This window comes from Paramisgurnus dabryanus, chromosome 21 (genome assembly GCF_030506205.2).
Source record: "Paramisgurnus dabryanus chromosome 21, PD_genome_1.1, whole genome shotgun sequence".
NCBI classification, from domain to species: Eukaryota; Metazoa; Chordata; class Actinopteri; order Cypriniformes; family Cobitidae; genus Paramisgurnus; species Paramisgurnus dabryanus.
This window is the reverse complement of record NC_133357.1, coordinates 23594392-23611762: the sequence shown is the minus strand read 5'-3', so window position 1 is coordinate 23611762 and position 17371 is coordinate 23594392. Positions and strand designations below refer to the sequence as shown.

Here is a 17371-nt window from a genome sequence, read left to right as displayed (position 1 = left end):
ACGGTCTAAATGGGCGTGTCCGAATCCACTTTTGCTAATTTAACGACGGGAAAAATGGTTTGTGCGCCGAGCGCATGGTCGGAAGAGGTTGTTCCTATTGAGGTTGTTCCTATTCTTTTAATGAGTAATGGTAGTATTTTGGGCGTAACGTGCAATAAACCAATGAGAATAATAATAATCCCTAAAAAGAAAAGAAATAATCCCTATTTAGATGACGGACTTTCTAAACTGAAAAACTAAGCGGAGGAAGAAGATCCCCAGTTTAAGATTAATGTTAAATAATTGTGTTGTTTTTCACTTGTATTGAAATTGTTATTTTTTTATTAAAACCTTTAAAACCCGTTTTCTTTTAGTCATGGAAGTAAAAAGCAGGCTTTTAATTGCTGTAAATGTATGGCTATCCAATATCATCAAAAAATAATTTACAAGTATGTAAGAAAAGGTTTGTACTCTAAAAATACTTTATTTGTAACAAACAGGAGATAAAGAATTTACAAACAGCTTTTTTTTTAAAGCATTACTTAATGTTTCTCATCTCACCATATCCACAGGTACAGAGTCATCATATACAATAAATACGTGGGGTAAAAAAACATAGTCTATTTTAGTTGCCTCAAAATAGCAACAACGCGCCAATAATGCGCCTGAACACACCTCGTTTTCACACCAAAACCCCCCCTTGGCGCAAAAGGGGGCGCAAATGCATTTGCTATTCAAACAACGTGGCGCTAAACGTGAAAATGATAATTGCGCAGGGTGGAAACTAGCATAAGACACTTGCGTCGTGCATTGCGCTGGGTGTATGATAGAGCCTTTTGACTTTCTGGTTGCACCACCTGACCTCCGCAATGAATTTACATTAAACAGGATGCTGGTATAAGCTTTTGCCTGCGATATATCAAATTCATATATATATATATATACTTTTTAAATACAATTTAAATGTGGTTGATAAAATAGGATTTTTTTCTAGTTTTACACTGGATGATGTGATGATATGTTTACGTTTTATACTTCTTAATAAAACTTTGTTGTACGATTGTACTACCAGTGGCGGGCGATGACTTCTTTTTTCGAGGGCGCACAATAGGAAGCTCGTCACAACATGCATGTAGCCCTTCATGTGTGTGTGGTTCATCATTTCAAAATATGTGTTCTGCGCGTCACGTGATCCTGTGTCCATCATGTGTGTTGTCAAATTAAGTGCCTGCTGCAGACGCGTCTAAAGGGTTTATGATAAAAGTGATGTTCGCTTTTGCCAGATGCTCACATAATCTCATGCGTAATCCAAGGTTACTGTTAAGTTAGTGTCTTGCGTATATTTTGTGAACGTGAGCATTTCTTTTATCAAAAATGGTTTTGACGTGGTGCAGCAGGCACTTATTTTGACAAAACACGTGATGCATATGGTTCACATGACGCAACAAACACATATTTTGAAAGCAGCCAAATTTTTCAATTAACATCCTAACAACTACTGATATTCATAAAATTTGTTTAAAGGAAACTTTTCGCACATAAAATAATACCAAAGTATCTTATTTTGATTTTTTTTATCATTTAAATGCAATTTTTAACAGTTAATGATAATTTGTATGGAGTGTTGCCCAGATTGCAATTTTACAAGTTTGAGATACCAAAGCATTCTTTTTTTATACTGAAAATGTATTTAAACTAAACAGGTTCGATAGAATAAAATCACATGTCTTATTTTCTAAAGTAAATAAAGCCCACGGTAGTTTTTGAGGGTTAAAAGTATAATAGTCAGTCAACTGATCTTAACCCGACTGAGCGTGCATTTTTCTTGCTGAAGACAAAACTTAAAGGTAGAAACACCTATGAACAAACCAGGCAGAAGTCTATAACTATAATCAAACTAGGGGGACACTGCACTTGCTCTTTTCTCCCCTCCCTGATCTCTTTTCGTCCTAAATGCTTTTCACAGATTGAATTGTTTAACTTCAGCAGCAATCAGCAGGCCCGAATTAACAAAATGTATTTTTAAAGTCTTGTCATTCAGGGCTTCAGACAAACTTTTTTGTTACTAGGAGCACTGACTGAAAATGTTAGGTGCGCAAGCAAAAAAATTTAGGGGCACACCTTAAATTAGACTGCAATGCAATAATTCACATTTCCCCCCAAAATAACTGCATTTTTAAAATACTTTCATAATAGACTTCATTCTTTATGCATGCAACTTTCAGAATAGGAAGTTATGAATCAAAGGATCAATATTATTTCTTGGAATAAGATATCCCAAAAGACTCAATTTACAACAAAAGGTACAACATATCACAGGGATTCCCCATGCTGATCTTAATGTAGGTCAGCAGCCACTTGGTTGTAGTTGATTTACATGCATGATTATATATATATTTTTTTTTATTGTCACGGGTGCCCTTCACATGCCCGCACATGCTGTCTCAAATACTCAATCCATTTGATCGCAGTCTGGAGCCCTTGGTGCCCCCCTATTTCCTGGTGCCCCAGGGCACTCCCCCAATCCAGTCTGTAGATAATCCGGCCCTGCAATCAGGTGTTTTTATCAAATGCTGTACTGCAGATAACATTCATCATATATGGGCTTATTCACAAGGTTTGGCTCTGATGTCTTTTGATGTCACAGCGGCACAAACAATGCCACTGTTCCTTCTCAAAGGTTTTGTCTCTGATTGTCCATCGACTTGCATTGTTCGTTTCTTCAAATTCTTATCTTTTTTTGCTCTCATTTTCGAATGTCCTTTCTCCCCAAATTGTACAAGACTATCATTGATTGCTCGGCCTGAAAGAAATACGTCCCTAACTTGCAATCAGCACTTTTTTAGAATCTCCACGAACTGATTGTGTAACAATTCAAATGTATTTCCTGAAGAAATCTGGCCAGTTGAGTTATAACGCATTCAAATTTCATCTGATTTTGTGTGTTTTGTTCGTGCCCTTGATAAAAAGATCCTCCCTACTTTTTTTTCCAATAACACTTCCTGATACAGCCCGCTGTAATGTGTTTACGAGTTACTGTATGTTAATTTCAATCTCAAAACAGCTCCTCTCAGATTCTGAAACAACATCTGGACGATCTGTCTGCATGCTATTTCAAGTACGAAAGATGACTTGCTGTGCATCTGAATTTTATGAATTTCTGAAGCATTCTTATAAATAGGAGTCACTAACAAGACATTAGCTCTCTTCAAAATCCCTTTGAGCTGCCTTGTTGTCTACTATCTACATGAGCAGCTGTCTGATAAAGCACCATCCAAAGTCATAAAAATTAAAAGTTCATACTGACTGTTTTGAAATGTACTGTAGACTGCCATACAAATTGCAATCATGATTGTAAATAGTACTTAAATATAGCTTTTATGGTAGAACATTGTGTTACTATCGCAAAGACCATGGGTCCGAAAGGAGCACATACTGATTAAAACATAAAGATTCAATGCAACATAGGTCGCACTCATCTACCAATACATGAATGTAATGTGACATAAACACATACTATCTGTCTGTCTGTCTTTCTTCCGATTGATTGATTTATCTGTCTGTCTGTCTGTCTATCTATCATCTACCGATCAATTTATCTGTCTGTCGGTTTACAGAATGATTTGTCTGTCTGTGTGTCAGTATATTTATCTATCTACTGATCAATTTATCTGTCTGTCTGTATGTCAGTCTGTCTATCTATCCATCTACTGATCAATTTATCTGTCTGTCTATCTATCATGTACTGTTCAATTTATCTGTCTGTCTTTCTGTCTACCGATTGATTTATCCATCCATCCACCAATCAATTTATCTGTCTGTCTGTCTGACTGTCTACCGATTGATTGATTGATTTATCTGTCTGTCTGTCTGACTGACTGTCTACCGATTGATTGATTTATCTGTCTGTCAGTCTATCTATTTACCAATCAATGTATCTGTCTGTCTGTCTGTTTATCGATTGTTTTATCTGTCTGTCTGTCAGTCAATCTATTATCTACTGATCAATTTGTCTGTCTGTCAGTCTGTCTATCTATCTATCTACTGATCAATTTTTCTGTCTGTCTATCTATCATGTATTGTTCAATTTATCTGTCTGTCTGTCTGTCTACCAATTGATTTATCTTTCTGTTTGTCTGTCTACCGATTGATTTATCCATCCATCCATCCATCCATCCATCCACCAATCGATTTATCTGTCTCTCTGTCTGTCTGTCTGTCTACCGATTGATTGATTTATCTGTCTGTCTCTCTGTCAGTATATCTGTCTGTCTGTCTGTCTGTCTGTCTACTTATCTACCGAACAATTTATCTGTCCGTCTATCTACCGATTGATTAGTCTGTCTTTCAGTCAATCTATCTATCTATATACTGTTCAATTTATCTGTCTGTCTCTCTGTCTGTCTGTCTGTTTGTCTACAGATTGATTTATCCATCCACCAATCGATTTATCTGTCTGTCTGTCTGTCTGTCTACCGATTGATTGATTTATCTGTCTGTCTGTCAGTCTATTTATTTATCTACAGATCAATTTATCTGTCTGTCTCTCTGTCTGTCTACCGATTGATTTATCTGTCTATCTATCTGTCTGTCTGTCTGTCTATCTGTCTCTCTACCTATCTACCGTTCAATTTATCTGTCCATCTATCTACCGATTGATTAGTCTGTCTGTCAGTCAGTCTATCTATCTATCTACTAATCAATTTATCTGTCTGTCTATCTATCTACCGATCGATTTATCTGTCTGTCTATCTGAATACAGATTGATTTATCTGTCTGTCTGTCTGTTTATCTATCTACCTATTCAACGGATATCCTTCTGTCCTTCCGTCCATCCATCCCTCTCTCTCTCTCTCTCTCTCTCTCTCTCTCTCTCTCTCTCTCTCTCTCTCTCTCTCTCTGTCGGTCTACCTACCGAACTGTTTATCTATCTGTCTGTCTGTCTACCAATTAATTAATATATCTGTCTGACTTTCTCTCTGTCTGTCTACGAATTGATTAATCTATCTGTTTAGCTATTTATCTATCTATCTATCTATCTGTCTAATCATTATTAAATATTATTATTATTTATTTATTTACATCAGCATGTGGCTTGCATTCTTGGGTTACTTTCTTTATTACTTTCTCCATAAAGAATACATGAAGACATAACATGTTCTCTTAGGTATCTACAAAAACATATTATATTTGATTAATATTTAAATACTAACAAAGCAATGTACACAACATAAATAAAATTGGTTCTGGGTGTTGTACAGCTCTATGAAAGGTAATAACTATGAATAAACCATGGCTATTGACCAATCAGCATCCAGGTCCAACATTTTTCAATTGTATACGAGGCCTTAAAATGCTGTCTAGGTAGGCAGCTTACTAGGCTTTGAAACACGGGAATAATCTTTTAGTATTGATTTTGGTCTGGTGAGTGTTCCCAAAATTCCACATCGTCTTAGTTCTCCTTTATAGGATGAGCATTAGAGGGAGAAACTGGGTGTATAGAAGGATCTTTAGTGAATGAAGGTACAACAAAGCATGTTTTCCGATGTGTATCTCTTCTGTACATGTACTTCCTGAAGAGACTTGAATAATTGATGCTCTCTTTAATCCTCCCGTCTCTTTTCTTTCACTCCAGCTTCCTTCGGCAACCTTTCTTAGCTCATCTATCCATTTGGCAGCTCTCTTCTCTTCCCTACGGATACAGAAGGCCCTCTTCCAAACTGACACAGACAGAGAGAAGAGAGAAAGAGAGAGTCTGCCTGGCTGCAGATGTGGAGAAGACTGTTTACTATACAAATTTACTGGACAAGACTCTTTATGTCTTTATATGCATAACTGGAGGGGTTTCAAAGTCTGCAAGGAAAATGGAAACAATACCAGACTCTGACACTGTATTATAGCGATAAGAATTAAATTACACCTCATCTCCACCCAACCTAGAGCACCAACCAGAGATGTGTCAGGAAGTAAGTACAACTCAACTTAATTTGGATTAAGTCATGGACATCCTGGTTGTCAAAGCCTCTCATCCGACCCGAGGTTGATCTTGGATTTTGAATCGGAAGTTGACCGGAGATCCAAGGTTTAAATGTTTGGTCATCTCTGACAGCTCTTCTCTTTTACCCAGCATCACTAGATAAACACGATAATAGATCAATCCTCTCAGTAAATCTGGAAATACAGACGAGTCACTTTCCTACCTCTCGTAATAGATTGTATCGTTTTGTTTGCAGAAATAGGATAAAGAGAATTAGACGTACGCTAGATTGTATCCGGAGGCTTGAATTCCCGAAATTAAACCATCCCATATTTGTACTAATGCTGGTTTTATTGGGGTTTTACACTGACAATGAGTTTAGTAGTAATTAGTAGAGATTTTATCTCGGTCAGTTGTGAATTCCCTTAATGTTTAAGTTACATACAATTTGTTAATAAATGGACAATAAATCTGAATACTGAATGTTAATACTAGCACACCTAAAACCCAACCATTAATATTTATTTTCTTCTCAGGAGTTAAATGTTTGCTTCCGGTGTCATTCCTGTTGTTTTTTATTTATTAAAGCACCAAGTCATATTTTTTTACTATGTAAACAATGTAGATTTTAAATATGTCCATTAAACTGAATATGCTTTATACTGCAATTTATGGAACATACTGTATAGGAGCATTTGTAAAAGTCGGAGTTGTCTCTGTTTATGAAGCAATAATGTAAAGTAATGATCTGCATGGCTAGACCGTGAATAGAAAAAAATCCACAATTTACAATCTTAAACATCACAGCACCTTTAGGCCTGAATTATCAATTCTGCATATGTTTCTAGCTGAGAACATAGCAAAAGTAAATGCAGTTTATAACACAATGCAAGTGCATATGCTCATCATTGCCACAAGGGGCGCTATAGCTGTGAATATTGCTGTGAAATCTGTCATTCATGTCAACTACTGTTAAAGTCACCATGAAACTGAAGCATATGTCTTTTCTGTTTCCTGGTGTAAAAAAATTAGTGTGGGACTTGATTTCGTCCATCAAAAACTGATTGGATTGTTGAAAGTTGTTTGCTGCCTTAAATTTTTACATTTAATCAACTCAGATTAACAAGTAATTTCAACTTAGTTTTATTTATTTTGACTAGAAATGAGTTGCTACAACTTATAAAATGAATTTGACTTATTTCAACTATATTTTAGTCAAGATAAATAATAAGTTTAAATGACTTGTAATTTTGAGTTTATTAAGTTTAAACATTTAAGGCAGCAATCAATTTTTTCACAGTGTCTCCTATAGCCCCACCCTCGCATCATTCCTTATGACAGGAAGTAAAGAGAGTTTGTTTCGAGGAGGGAACCTTTTTGATAAAATTTTATGAGTTCACATAATTAAAATAAAAAAGTATAAATTGCACAGATAAGTCATTTATAAAAAAAACACTACATGTCATAAAAAAATTTAGTTTTTAATTTCAATTTCATGGCGACTTTAACTTTTGTTGGGCTAAAAAGGGATAAATCCAACCGGTTGAGTTGTAATTTAATCTATGCTGACATGTTCCAACCACTGATCTATATAAATGACTGGATTGCGCATGACGTCACACTTGTGAAGCCACCGCGCCGCCATGTTGGTATACCCAAACGTTCTATTAAATCAATGGACGTTATCAGATTTTAATGATAAAACATCACTTTACTCGTCTTTGTTTTTATATGTGAACTTACCCTGTACATTATTACAACACAAAAGTCCAAAGTATGTAAATAGTTATTTACTGAAAGTTGTACAGTTTGCGTTTTAATCAGTTATTATTCATCTTTATTACAGTATCAGATCTGCAGACAGACCGCAGCATATTTAGTATTAATGACAATAAACGTGCTCATTCTGAAATCTAAATAAATAATCATGCTTTGTACCGTATGTGCATGCAATAATTAGCTAGTTTTGTAATTATGTTATATAAACTTACAAGTTACCTAAACATATTTAGAGAAATAACGCTGACCGTCACAGTGTAGCTGAATGTCAAACAAAACTTTATTTATACCCCTGTCATTAACAAATGCAACAGACACACTCACCTTAACGTTTTTTTATAAATCCATTATCCTGCCCGATTAAAACATAAACATAGCAAATAACACCAGAATTAACAAATAATTAACGTACACATATCCTAAAAATTAACCTTGTGTAACTGATACGCTGTAAATTTTGATCATGATTTTGAATAAAAGTCAATGGGGCTCTCTGCCGGTTGAGTATACCAAGATGGCGGCTCGAACTATGCGCTGGCTTCACCTCACGCAGTTACGTCAAGCGTTCTATGCGCAATCCAGTCATTTATATAGATCAGTGGTTCCAACCCATTGGGTCAAATCTTACGGAGCCCCTAAGGGGACGTGGAGACAAAATTAAATAAAGTTTACGCAAAACTAAACTTTTTTTTTTAATTATGCACATTAAGGTTTCGCATGAGCACATGAAACTAAACCTTAGATTTTTTTACTCCAATGTCACCTTAGGGGCTCGGTAAAATCAAAACATTTTATAGATTAATTTAACCAATATGATCTTACAAAGTTCTGTGGGATAGTCACGGAATTTTTTGCTAATTTTTTCGTGGCATTCTCACAGATCTCCGCATTTTTCCATGGCCCTGCCACAGAATTTCTTTTCCGTGGTATTCTCACGGATTGGTTACTCAACTGCTTTTTCCTATTTTCAAACCGTTGTCGCTTCGGTAATGGTGTTAGATTTGGTGTTTGCGTTATATGTCACTTTTTTTCTGATGTATTCTTTTATATTTTCTAAACTTTAAACAATTGTTGTTGGGTTTGGATAGGGATGTCATTTTATGTAAATCTAACCCTAAACCAAAGTGACAATGATAAGAAAATAGGAGAAAATAGTTGAGTAACCGATACGTAATAATGCCACGGAAAAGAAAGTCTGTGGCAGGGCCACGGAAAAATGCGGAGATCTGTGACAATGCCACAGAAAAATTAGCAAAGAATTCTGTGACTATGCCACGGAAATTCATGAGATTTGGTTGAAAATAACTCGATTGAAAACGTAGTTCCTGTCTTTTACTGATTTCATCTTTATAAGTCCCAAATTCCAGAAAACTACAACACTCAACAACACTGTGAAGTCATTAGCATGTTAATATAGCAGACTAGTATATAAAGAAAATATATAATGATGGTGTTCAGAGATTATCAGCCTGATTTACTGTAAATTAAAGGCATTTTTATAAAGCAGTCAAAGTCTGAGTGTCTTATGTTAGTCCACCTGTTTTTGTAACTGTTTTTAAAGAATTAGGCTGACAGAAAACTGGCCCTATACCACAAACCAACTGACTTCATCTAGCACAGGATTAAAAGTGTATTTTATGGGACTGACGCAATTTCTAAAATTCATGTGACATTATGATAAATGATTTTATGGTGCATTTTTCCTCCTTGACAGGCAAAGGGTTTCATTTGGTACTTGTTATGCAAAAAGTGTGAGTGTGTGGGGGGAGGTACAGTATTCGGCGTGTAATTACTTTCTGCTGGAAAATACAGAATATATAAAGACACGGGTGACAGCTGTATGTTTGTGTTTTTGGAAAAACGTAAAAAAATAAAGTTTTCTCATATGCAATTTTTCTCTTGTTCTGTTGTTGTTTTATTTAATTTTTTTCATAATAAACTGTATTGTTTTTTATTACCTTAGAATGAGATTTTTTTATCTACACAGCGTGGGTCCCCTTGCATGGAAGTCGCCATTTACCACGTTTCTACAGTAGCCCTAATCGGACAAACTGCTGTACAGAGCGCATTTTGTCACTGTGTTGTCTCAGACGATGACGCGTTTGTCCTGTGGTGGCTAAATAAAAGTGTACATTTTGCAAATGAAAAGTCCTTGTTACTGTTATTATAAATGTATTAATGAGGTTAATTAATATTATTGTGTAATACTGTGCATGTTGACTTCTCTGTATTTCTAAGGTTGATACGTTTGATAATCTGTTGGAGAGTTTAATCTGCATTAATGTGTCATATTCTCTTAAAAATAAATATGGAGACAGATATTTTTTCATTTAATTTTAAAGTCTGAATTGTCTCTGCCGTTGTGTCTCGCTGACAGGTGCTGTGGGCGGACAATCTAATTTTAGTTCGCTTCGTGGACTTTGGAGGCTGATTTTTTGAAGACCGAGTCTCGCATTCAAAGTCTGCATCCTTCGAGGGATCCAGCCTTTGAATTGGGATGCACCCAGTGTTGCACTGATTGTTCGTTTTAACAAACTTTTTGGGACAATTCAGAGGATTTAAACTGTTGCAAACCTAAAATATTCATTAATCCTCAAATTTGGCACCAGCCTCTTTTAATTTCTCATAATCCATAATATAAACACTCCAAACAGTGGCCCTCGCATTTTACCTGCACAAAAAACAAACACTATTAATGCAAACTTTTAACTCTTTCTACCCTGACACCTTTTTATGTTTCCTCTACGAGAAGTCCAGACTTTTGTGTGAGCAACCAGTTCGGCCTATACAACAGATTACTGCTTTTCTGAGTCTTTGAGCGTCACTTGTGGAAGCAGCTGTCACACAAACAAATAATGAAAGATGGGTCGATCCCCACCGCCACCTTGAGAGGCAATTACAGCGAGATGTGAAGTGTTGCAGCTGCATAATTATCCGAGTGTTTAGTACACAAACGCTCGCATTATAAGCAGCCCATGACATTGTGTGACAATATCTGACAGCGCTGCAGCCGAGGGGTTACGCCTCATTGGCTGCCACATGGCTTAACCAATCACACCGTGACAGTATGGAGGGCAGTTAAGAGTCCTGCGATGCTATCCAGAGGGTACTTTGTCTTTTTTTGTAGATTTGCCAGCTAGTTTGACACCTGAAAACATACAGTGCTACCCTGTATACAGCGCAGTCTGTGTAATGCTGCCTTTAAGTCTTTGTTTTTTATGTGAAGACACTCTTTAAAGAAAATGGTTGCAGGTAGGCCTTTGAAACACCATACAATCATGTCTAATAATCTACCCACAGTTTTTTTCATAGCATTTTTACATTTTTATAGTGCAACTTAAAGAGGGATAGTTCACCCAAAAATGAAAATTCTGTCATTGTTTACTCACTCTCATGTTGTTACAAACCTGTATCATTCACTTCAATAGTAGGAAAGAAGAATACTATGGAAGTAAATGCAGCTCATGAACAGTTTGATTACAAACATTCCTCAAAATATCTTCCTTTATGTACAGATAGAGATCAGTCAAGCACAGCTTACATGTTTATGTATCTCTGTCAGTGGATCTGTGACAGAAGCTTTTTTATGTGGGATCCGAGAACTGTTTGTTATAGTGATATATGACTGCACGCGTATGCTCCACAAAAACATGTTACACACTCCATCTGTTTGAAATGAAAGATTTGTTTGATCGTTCATCATTTTATCATGTATACATACTGAACTACAAGCTAGTTCCCAATGAATCTCTCATCTCTTGGTTATTGTTTAACTCTCTTCCCTTTTCTTTTCCACCTATGGGCCATGATGATTCAGAAGTGTACACCAGACGACGTGTTAAGAAATTCACTTAACGGTGTTCAACATCTATTACACCATTTTGCTGAATCAGCACTACACACCTATTCTATAAATCAGCAACGCTGGAGGTAGATTTATGTCCTGTCAATCTGTATTCAACCATAACCATAAATTTTGTCCGCTTTATATGATAAAAAAGGCTGAGAAAAAAAAGAGGTAAAAGATCTATTGGAAAATAATTGTATTACATGTTTATAATAATAATAATAATAATACAATACTGTTATTAGTAGTAGAAGCAGTAGTTTATTAGTTTGATCAATAAAATTATGTAATACATTTCTATTCTAATTATTTTATTATAACAATCTCATCTCACAACAATTCATAGCTATTTTATGATTTGGCTCATTTGCATACAATTATTAGGAAAAAACTAATGATAACCCACCCCTGACTCCAAACCTAAACCCAACGCCACAGAGGCGAAAGCAAAATGTACAAAAACGTACGATTAAAAACAAATTGGGTATACAAATTCATACGAATTAGCCATCTCATAAAACACATGAAATTGCAATAAGATTATTATTGTGTTATTTATAAATAAAACACATATAAAATAGAATTAATTAGGCCTAAATAAATAATCAGTTTACGGGGGCTAAACGTATTATGATCAGTATTAAAACGTTTACTAGTAGCCGAATCAGTCTCTCTTTCTGCAAATTGTATGTAGAGCTTAAAGGAAATAATTATAAATGAAACTGCTTTACTTTCTGACAGCTGATCAAACTAAACTAAACACGTTCTTACAATCTCAGCGGCAAAACTACATTTCTGTCTATGTTCTCAGTTATTCTTGGATTTCATCAGTGAAGAATTAATTTGAGCTGATGTATTTTTTCCACACTGCTTCACTTGCCATGAATCATTTTATAGCCTAAAATGGTGCAGCTGGACTGCTAACATATTACCACAGGTCATGGTATGTGTCCAAATGAGATGAACTGCCCATTATGCCAGAGTGCTATGTAACTTTGTTCATTTCACAGTAGGCTGGCCCTCACCAGTCAATGACAAAGAGGTTTATGCCACTGCTTCTCATACATACTTTTCGGCGTGCGCCCCCCATATGTAGGGTGCATGCCTTTCCGGCCCCACATAGGAAATGCATGACAAGAAACAATCTCAAAAGCTTTGATTACAAAGAATTTATGAAAAATTAATGTATTTTATAAAATTCTTATGAAACTCGGGCCCCCGGCACCATCTTACCCAAAAGTGCTGTAGTGAACTGCGTAAGGTCTGATATAGCATATTAATACAAAAACTTTCAACAAACCTTATAGGATTTATATTTATATTTGCATTATTAAAGGTCTGTGAGTGATGGTATTAGAGACAGACCTGTGCAGCACACAGACATTTTAAGCGGTCATCACCTGTTACAATCTATCATAAAGCCATCCTGCTGTCCAATAAAACTGAACTTTACTGGTCTCTAGTGGATGCTTTATGAAAATTAAACTTATATGTGACATGAAGAACATTAAAGAGTAACAACAATAAAAACAAACAGACCTTTCAATAAATAAAAGTAAAAAGTGAATATTCAACTGTGAATTTATCTCATACAAAAATAGGAAAAGTATGTTATGTCGACCATCTATGTCCATCTGTTTTTAAGGAGCTGAGGCAATAGTTTTGTCATTTACAGCAACCAAACATTGGGTATCATGTAGAGACATTTGGAGTCTTAGCATCAGCCTGTGAAAAGTAGTCATTTGCCTCCCCCTCCTGGTCGACACAGTAATTATTATAAGTCACATTACGTCATAGTTAAAAATGACCGAATTATTAGGTCAAAGCCACTATAAAGTCATTTTAAATAACTCCATGACGTCAGTATTGCATTGAACTTTTCCCTAAACGATTTAACACAATTATATCCTACAAACAACCCAATTAGACTTTATTTTAGAATATTAAAGGGATTACCCAAAAATGAAAATCCTGTAATCACTTTATCACTCGTATGTTTTTACAACCCTGTTTAAATTTCTTTGTTCTCATGAACACAAAGTAAGATATTTTGAGAAATGTTTGTAACCGAACCGTTCGTGAGCCCCATTCACTTTCATAGGAGAAAAGCATACCATGGAAGTGAATGGGGCTCATGATCGGTTTGATTACAAACATTACGCAAAATATCTTCTCGTGTTCATCAGAACAAAGAAATTTCTACAGGTTTGTAACATGATAGTGAGTAAATGACAGAATTTTAATTTTTTGATGAACTATCCCTTTAAATAAATAAATAATATTTAGAGATATGAACAGGAATAACATTTGCATTACAAATACAAATGGTACAGTTTTTTTTAAAAAAAAGATACAAAATATTGGAAGCAGTTAATTATTCTGTAATTGCCTAATTTTAATATCTCAATTTTATCATTCAAAGTTTTCCTCAAGAAATTTGTTGGAAAACCTAATATGGTCAGCAAAGGTTTCAGATAGACGGGAAAATATTCAGTCTAATGCCCTCACAGTGGACGAGTATAAAACGGCAATATTGTTTGATTTAAAAAAAACCAATATTTCCATATAGACGACGTCATAATGTTGGCAACATTCACAGATGATCGCAGCCTCCGTCACGATCGAGCGGCATGACGTCGAGCCGCATCAAACGCTCCCATTCAGGATGGAGCTTTATTACGCAGAAATGCCTAAATGATCGGCCTGACATTAAAATGAACGATCATAAATAATAACGCGAGAGTTTGCAAGTTGCCCGCTGACTGTAGTCACAACTGTCAAAGGCAGCGGTGGATACGCGCGTGACCCAGCACCCATACTGTTACTGTACACGGCTGCGAGGATAATACTCGTATCAAAAAAAAAATCTTCGGCATAATCCCGAGGTAAGGACGGGAATCGCGGGGCTGCGCCGAAACTGCGCGACGCTGCTGTGCCTTCCCATCGCGTTCACTTCTTTCGCCCGCGTGGATGTCGAAGATTACTGCACTAAACATATCCCCGTGGCTCCTTTAGCAACAGCGCGAGGATTTTTTTACTCCTCCTTCGTATTAAAGTCGCCATTTTGCTTCACTGCCTATGAAAGCTTCTTGTATTTTCATATTTTGTGCGGCGTGTCAGCGTATTTGTGCGCGTGCTTTTCGAGTTGGATTTTAACGAGGGGTTAAAGTGAGAGCTGGTGGATTACAAATTAATGAAGAGGGGCAGCGAGTGGAGTCGGCAAACAAGGTGAAAGTGTTGTGCATTCGCATCAGCTTTCTCTTCCTCGGCTTTTTTCTCTTCCTCCTCCTTCATCATCATCTTCCTCCGCCGACACGCGCAGCGGGCACCGTGAGTGCTGACCGTGACGCCCATCAGTCCGCGCGAACGCCACCAACCACCCGCGCGTCAGGTGTGTTTGTCATGTAAAGTCAAGGGGTGCGACGCGAGAGTAAAGGCTACAGCCTGACCCCACGTGGGTGACCCCTCTCACCCGCTCACCCGTCAGTGTTGGGTGGATCGGGCATTCCAGGTAGGTGTGGCCTCGATTATCTGTCAATAGTGTCAATGAAGTCAACGACTTTACTTTGCCTTCACAAAGCATTAGAATGCATGAGAGTAAAGCTTTTTTTTTAAATTCACTGTAAATCAGGATTGTGTTGTGGTGTTTGTGTATAAACTGTCAGACATAACACACACACACACACACACACACACACACACGCACACACACACACACACACACACACACACACACACACGCACGCACACACACGCACGCACACACACACACACACACACACACACACACACACACACACACACACACGCACACACACACACACACCCACACACTTATGTGGGTCATTCATACTGTGAAGCACATCTTCATGATCCTATATATATATTTGATATGGCTTAAACGGTGTCATAATGAAGTAAATTGGAAATCATTATGATATAAAATCATCACTTTTTTCGCATACACATATGGATGTTGCCTCATTTATGCCGTGACTTAAAAAATAAAGCAAATATACATGCATGTTAGTTTATCGTATAACTTCAGCTAAAAGTTAAACTTAGTATTAGTTAGTGACATTATCCTCCAGGTAGTGACAAAGTACTGAATTGTGTTGTGTTTTGTGGTATTAGTTAGTCTGTCCCACTTTCAAGCACTGGAAACTATATATATATATATTTTTTTACAAAATTATGATAATATTAATATTTAAAAAATTGCTTGGACTGAACTAAAAAACTGTTTGCATTAATTTTGTTGAGTTAAGATAACTTACAACAAACTACACTGAGTTGAATGTACTTAGAAAATTATGTTTAAAACTAAAAGTTATTAAGTTGAACTCTCATAAAAATGAAGTTTTTTTTTTTTACATTATTTTAAATTTGATTCAATCGTGGACAGTGGTTCACACAAAGTAGGAGTGTGCGATAAATCGCCTGTGATTCTAATGCGCATCTCATCAGTAAAGCTAATTTCGTGATTAGCAGTAAATCGGCATCACCTGCTTTCAAATGGAGCGGCATTTACTACACAGAGCCATATTTTAAAAATCGTGTTTATAATCGTGGACAATTGTCTCTGATAATTTATGCATTCTGACGTGAAATACGGCTCTGTGTAGTAAATGCTGCTCCATCTGAAAGCAGGTGATGGCGATTTACTACTAATCACGAAATCGGCTTTACTGATGAGATACGCATGAGATTTATCGCCCACCCCTAACCCAAAGGTATTAAAAATACTCTACCATTTTTTATTAACAACACTTGTCATGTTGCAGAAAACAACCAGTCTTAGCATTTTTAGCAAAATGCAATCTGATTGCAACAGCATGTAAGATAATGCTCCGTGAGTCTGTTCACAACTTGAGCAAATGCTCTACTCTTCAGCAGAATGGTAACCTCTTAAAAATCAACAATTTAACAGAAACTCTATTAAAAGTACAGAGCATTAAAGATTAATAGTTTAGAAATGCATAAAATAACACCATATTTCTACATTTACTCTCACTCTCAAGTCCCACACAAAGCATGCTGGGAAATTTAAGCCTGAACTTGAAAAAATTAAGTTATCAAGCTAATTCCATTGAATTACTACAACTTAAATAATGTTTCAAACAAACTAACACAGACATGTAAGTTGAAGTTACACACAATATTAAGTTGATGCAATCAATGCTCACTCCCATAGACAATCATTCAAAAAAGGCAACTGTGTGATCAGTCCCTATCTCTGTCAGTGTTTAAGCTAGATTAAAACATACTTCTGGTAAACCAATTAGACAGAAAGTATAAAATTGCACGCACATTCATTGTTTAAAAGTCACAAGAGTTCAAATGGTACTGCACAACAGTGGTGAACCTTGTGATTGAATATGCACAATCCACCCGTAGACTCTCTAAAGTGTGTTCTGATGTGTTCATGATAAATTCCCCAAATACCACAGCACTTAGTCCTACCAGCTGCTTTTCCTATTACCTTATTGCTCTTTTCCTTTTTGGAATAGGCTTCTGGCTCATAAATGAGCTTTAGCCTTTGGGCCATGAGTAAGTTGATCTAATGATATTCAGCAGTTGAAGATCTTTCTTATAGTATGTGGGTTTGGTGATGGCTGGACCAAAGGTTTGCGCTGGGTTTGGCTGACTGGGCAACAGGGATTAGACATTTAATTCAGTGTGTGTCCATGTACAATAACATTTCAAGGTTTTGTTTTCTAAAAGTTTGATCATGCTTTACTGCCTAAAGCAAACCATCTCAATTAACATTCATCAGAAATGTGTTAGCA

At 36.3% G+C, this 17371-nt stretch overlaps 2 protein-coding genes across 4 annotated transcripts in view; both read left to right on the top strand.

The window, feature by feature from the left end:
- The window catches only part of samd10b (sterile alpha motif domain containing 10b), a 98637-nt gene extending 88657 nt beyond the window's left edge, over positions 1 to 9980 (top strand). Inside the window, exon 5 of the mRNA XM_065286324.2 lies at positions 5615 to 9980. Coding sequence (XP_065142396.1) covers positions 5615 to 5637 — 23 coding nt within the window. The 3' untranslated portion in view covers positions 5638 to 9980. The remainder of the gene's footprint in view (positions 1 to 5614) is intronic.
- A 4174-nt stretch (positions 9981 to 14154) lies between these two features.
- znf512b (zinc finger protein 512B) overlaps positions 14155 to 17371 on the top strand; it is an 86313-nt gene continuing 83096 nt past the window's right edge. The window contains exon 1 of one of the 3 annotated variants that reach the window (XM_065286323.2): positions 14155 to 15093. The gene's annotated coding sequence lies outside the window, so the exon portion shown is untranslated. The remainder of the gene's footprint in view (positions 15094 to 17371) is intronic. The other 2 variants (XM_065286321.2, XM_065286320.2) reach the window with 2 other exon arrangements.